The sequence below is a fragment of the Diadema setosum genome, chromosome 18 (genome assembly GCF_964275005.1).
Source record: "Diadema setosum chromosome 18, eeDiaSeto1, whole genome shotgun sequence".
In the NCBI taxonomy this organism is placed as follows: domain Eukaryota; kingdom Metazoa; phylum Echinodermata; class Echinoidea; order Diadematoida; family Diadematidae; genus Diadema; species Diadema setosum.
This window is the reverse complement of record NC_092702.1, coordinates 4,840,384-4,846,383: the sequence shown is the minus strand read 5'-3', so window position 1 is coordinate 4,846,383 and position 6,000 is coordinate 4,840,384. Positions and strand designations below refer to the sequence as shown.

The window sequence follows — 6,000 nt, the reverse complement described above, 5'->3', positions numbered from 1 at the left end:
GTCACTATTATCATTGTCCGCATAAAAGGACCAACTGCAACATTTTGTCTGTCTATAATATTCCAACAAATCTTAAATTATAGCATCTTGTCTCTTCTTTTATTGCCTTGCCTTCTTGCCTCCCGTCTCTTGTTTCATCTCAGTATCTTTCTTTTTCCTTTCTTTCGCCCCTTCTTGTTTCTTTTCTATCATACTTCCACTGCCTTTTTTTCAATTCAATTAATTCCAATTTGTGAATAGTGCAGGTATAATTTCGAGTATACTTTCATTATGCCGTCCTAAATGACGATGTTCTTAGTATGTTGCCTAATTATACTTTCGATGGCTCCATGCATGGTACTTTATAAGCTTTTAATTCATAAGAAAGTGGCTCACAACCAACAACAGGTGTGTATCATCATCAGTTTCAAAGCAATATTGACGAAAATGACGAGAAGTATTGGTGCTACTTGCTATTTTCATAGATTTACTTTTCGAACGCCGTTGTGTTTGAGATATTAACATAACAAAATAATGTACGGCGCAGCAATTTTCTGTTTTCCAAGCTTTGTCCTATTATGCCCTCCGCCTCACCTGAAGTAAGAGCAGTGTCTTATGCCTGGATATGTAACAGGGTTACAGTCCGTTATTCTGAAGGTTTATTATTCCGAAGATTCGTTATTTCGAAGTCCGTAATTTCGAAAAATGAAATACACTGTTCCGAAGGTTTGTTATTCCCCAGGTTCGTTAATCCGGAAACGGAATACGATTTGTGATTCGGAAGGTTCATAAGTCAGCACCTTTTTTGTTTTCCCCGAATTAACGAACCTTATTTCATTTTCGAATAAACATGATAAACGAACATCTGGATATGCGGAATCAGTGTGTTTCGGAATAACGAACCTTATTTCATTTTCGGATTAGCGAACTTTTGAAGTAACGAACATCAACCGAATCCGATGCCCAATAATGCAGAAAAAAACTTGAATGAATGACAGGACAATCCCGTTCAATGTGCTACAATGAAGGAATGGGGGGGGGGGTATATGGGGAGGGATTATCCATAATAACGCAGCACTTTTACCAGCACACATCACTTCATTTCACTTCATTTCACTTTCATTTTTATTTCAACACGTTAATAAAAAGGAAACTTGCTCAGCCATCGGCTGTTATTCTGCAAGTCCGTGCATGTATACAATATAACAGAACGAAAACACATTACATCAATCAATCTTATATACAAATGCGACAAATGCAACAAACCCGCGAGAAATTCAGACGTAAAAAAAAGAGAGAAAGACCAGTGTGCCAACGAAGTCATATGGTGGTTGCGGCCACGGTATCGACGATCAAAGGAATGACTAAGTCTATGGTTTATTCGTTGCTCTATAGACCAACTGCATTTCGTGCACAGTGGAGACTAAGATACACTAATGAATGATGAGAAGGACGATGTGTTGATGAAGAACTAAAGTCAAACATACAGCAAGATAGATTAATAATTAGATAGATAAATATAATAATTATGAGGTCTTCTTTATCAAGGGTAGCCTCTTCAGTGTTGCCACTGCTCTACAGGAAGGCCCTGCCATTATTATCACCCTATATATAGCGTTGAAAAAAAAAAATCTTTTTCAAGGATGTAACCACTGGGCGGGAATCGAACTCGGGTCCTCCGATTGGGAGACGGGAGTCTAATTCACTATGCCACAGCGCTCCCTACAAATATTCAGACATTAATAAACAGAACTGTGAATATATACAGTATATATATATATATATATATATATATATATATATATATATATATTATATAATTGAAGAGCTTGCTGAAATAGCGCTAAATCTATCATTTTTCAATGGATTTTGCGCCTTTTGGTTGAAAGCTCTTCATATATATATATATATATATATATATACACATATATATTAATATCACATACCCATTTTTAAGCAACGCCTGGATGAAAGAGAAGAGAATATCATATCAAAAATTAAAGAAACTAGAGCATGTAGATACAAACAATTAAGAGATATCTCTCTTGGACATTCGGTATGAAAATCTACCTCGCGCGTCTGCAGAACTTTTCTCATTCTTTACGACATAACAGTCAAATAATGGAATTGAAGAAAGGCAATCAATGCAATAGAACTGATTAAAAAAAAAACCACGAAAATCGCAACCGAGTGACAACACTGTCAATGAAAAAAAAATAACGCAAAGAGGATTTTGCTCGTGATCTTCGTTTCTCTTCGTTAAGTTGTATAGTTGTTAAATAGTCAACCATCAAGTCCCTGTATGTCGGGCACAAATCACACATTAAAAGAAACTTAATTGAATGGATATTCCATGTCATTTTGAGAAACGGAATATGAACCAAGCAGGGTTTTATAAACTGTGTATCAATTACAAGGGATAAGTAGGTGAAACGAATGTTGAAATTAGTATCGTAAACTCATGAGCGAATTTACCCCCCCCCTCCTATTTTGCAAGAATCTCTCCCCTTTGACAAGAGTAGGCCCTATCGCCTTGAAATCAGCTTGACTTTTTTTAATGATTACACATGGTTGAAAAATAGAGAAAATTTCTTATGATATAAGTGCATTCCTTCAACACCCTATAATGAAAATTGGTACAGGAAAACAACAAGAGAAAACAAGAATCAAAACAGACGAAAAATGCAGAAACTGGAAATACAATCGTTGTACAAAATAGTTTTCAAACTTTTGTGTTCGTCAACTTTTTATGCGCGTAGACATGCGCACAAGTCCGAAAAAAGAAACGAGGAAGTGCAGAACTATTTCCGTACGTAAACTACACATTGCTACGGAAGCTTTCAATTCGATGGCTGCACGAACCTAGTCGAAGGGAATGTGTGTCAGTCAGTAACTTGTAACAGATAAAAGTGACTAATGTAACTCCTTATGTGTGTCATTTTGCTGACAGACGCTGTTTGATTGCGGAAAGTATCAGGAATACTCGAAAATTACAGTCTTTACAAAAATCATGGCGGGTATGGAAGATCCATACAGCTGGAGTGTCGAAGATGTCAGCGACTGGCTTCGGCGGGTAAGAACCTCACTAGCTACCCGGGACTTTCCCGTTCATGAAATACCGCGATGCGGTGTAGCGGGTTGTCAATCATTTGATAACTAGCTTAGCCAGTTACTATTAAATACGTTGAGTAGATGTAGACAAGTGCCGTTTTTCGGGCGTGCTTCGCTGCTTGACGTGCCTGAACTTCTCGGGTAGAAAGAATTAGAATGCAATTATAGTGCATGCCACTTTGTTGTTTATAGGTCAACTGAGCAACTGGGACTAAAATGGAAAGGCACAGTGTACACTCTTGTGACATGATTCTGTGAATTACTGTCGGCCCTTTAGTCTAGGCCTATTTCAAGGTCCAGTTGAAAGGGGATATGGCCACTCAAGGCCTGAATCATACTAAGTAAAGATGTTGAATTTGAATCCTTCATTGGCATTGAGTATTGCCATTGGCATTGACCTTTATGGATATTGGTGCTTACCATCTAGACCTCTTTTCTTCATGAACATCATTAAAAAAATTAGAATTCAAATACGCTAATACTCGTGTTTCAACTGTTGAGGATGGGCTGATTTTGCTGCAACACAAATTTCCCATTTGTGTATATAGACCGGCATTGCCCAACGTCCTCAACGGGTTTAGACAAGAGCATGTAACAAAAAGAGGAAGTTTGACATTAGTTTATCTCCACATCAGGAATGTTAGTTTATCACTAACTACAAAATCAACATCAAATTAAAGTGGTAGCGTTAGTGTTGCAGATCACATTATATCGATGGTTATTTTTGTATGTGGACAGAAGAAATTATCAGCTAAGGCATCAGTGCTGAAAGATGGCTGGTGTAAACACCATTCATGGATGTTTGATTGTAATAAGAAAGACAATAATTTTACAGGCTGCAAATTGATCTTGAACACTGAGCAAAGGGGGATAAACATTGCAAGAAAATATCCACTCTACATTATCAGCATGTTCTGAAGAATTGCTTAAAATTGATGGTGATCATACAAAAATAAATTTCACATATAGATTTTATTTCTGACACTTTGACAATAGAAGTGTGCAGTTGTTGACCTGCTTAGCAGATCTTGTTATCATCGGTCGGGTAAAATGCAGGATGCTGTGAAAGGTCATCCAAGACAGAATTTATCACATGCTTTGTATTTTCATTTGATTAGTACTAATAGTAGTGATAATGTTTGTTTGTTTATTTTTCTGGGCTTAATTATCTTATGTTTGTGATAGGAAGATAATGAGAAAAAGCATGAAAACATTATTGTACTCTACAGTGATCTCCTTTTTAGTATTTTTTTGTTAACCTTTTGTCCTCAAGGGTGATTTCTTACCCTCCCCCCTCTTTCGGTTGCAAATCATGCAAATCCCACACACACACAAACACACACACACATACACACACACTGCTACTGTCAAGTGAGAAATATTCGCACCATGAAATTGTCATGAATTGGGGCTGACAGCCTTTTTTTGCAGCATGGAATTTTCACAAATTGCCAGAAGCATCCAATGCGTTGTCCTGTAGATAAGAACTTTCATGTACATTTTGATTTCGCGAATATTGGCCCTCGCGAAATTTGAGAAATTCAAATACACGCAAACATTTCTGTTCTTAAAGTACACATGTTTCATATTGCTTTCTTGTACATTTTGATGATGTCGTTTGTGTCGGTGATGGGTTCTGCACATCTACTGTTTGGATCAAAATACTTGTGTAACACAAATTCAAAGAGGCACACAACAGAATCCATTTTATTAATCATGCACTGCAGTGGGTCAGGTGGTTAGACAATGCAGGTACATTTGTAAATACACTATGAGCAGTCTCATATATATATACAAGTGTATATATATCTGACACGTCTATATTCATTCCCTGGAATTTGCACCCTGTTGGTCACTGATAGAAACTGTGACTCCCGTGTACTCACAGTATTTGCATTGCTTGTTGTCGTTTTAGCTTGTTCTGTTTGTCTGTTTGTTTGTCGTGATCCTGACCGAGGCGGAGAGTACAAAGTCTGCGGCCGTGGGATGTACTCTCGAACAGCTGAAATTCAAAGTTGTACCGATTCCAAAATGGCAACTGTGTTTGTCATCAGGAGATAATGTAGGCTTTGTCACTGGTTGCACAGGAACTACAGAGACTCAATGAGTGTGCTATTGGCCAGTATGCCATACATCATAATTTAGCAAATGTTATAATTATTCATTGGCTTTTGTCTCAAAGTTTAATATCAAAGCTGACATACAAATTCTGCCACCGCTACTTTGTGCTAACTACTACAAACTATTAAAGCAGTGCATATGATCTACAAACTACTACTTCTCATCGTATACCATAAAAATGGAGTATTTGTTTCATTTTGCGCAATAAGAAACTAATGCAAATCTTTAAACATGCATATTTTCTTGCTTGTTAGATTTAACGCTATCTTATATTTTAATCAATTTCATGGAATTAAAAACATGCAAAATTCATCTCCAGCTGAGGGTGAGAAGTTACAGTGTACTCCTTCAAAAATTTCCGCTGTTACACTAAGTATTGCTTGTAAAGCGCAATATATCACTATCATATAAAGTCCCTATTACAATGCACTTTGGAGGGTGTAAGAGTAAGAATGAAATCAGAGATAATAAAATGTGCCTGTTACATTCATTAGCTCTGATGACAACAGGCTCATTGAGTCCATTGATTTGCCAGAAGGCACTTGTTCAGATTTAGTCAACACTACTGTGGCTTTCCCCAGGGTTAACAAGTTTCTCATCGTTATACGATCATAATTTTTATTGTATGCCTCAACTTGTGGGATGCTGGAGCCATAATGTTTTGTACAGTAGCTGTCTGTATGTCATGTTTGTCTGTCCACATGTTAGAGTTCTCATTAACAAGATGTGATAAAAGCCTTGTGGGGTTTTTATGATACTAGTTTGGGTCATAGATATGCTTTGATATCT

The 6,000-nt window shown here is 37.0% G+C and overlaps 1 protein-coding gene across 1 annotated transcript in view; it reads left to right on the top strand.

Moving 5' to 3' along the window:
• Window positions 1-2,842: 2,842 nt before the first annotated feature.
• LOC140241943 (uncharacterized) overlaps window positions 2,843-6,000 on the top strand; it is a 118,443-nt gene continuing 115,285 nt past the window's right edge. Inside the window, exon 1 of the mRNA XM_072321690.1 lies at window positions 2,843-3,052. Within this exon, the coding sequence (XP_072177791.1) occupies window positions 2,990-3,052 (63 nt within the window). The 5' untranslated portion in view covers window positions 2,843-2,989. The remainder of the gene's footprint in view (window positions 3,053-6,000) is intronic.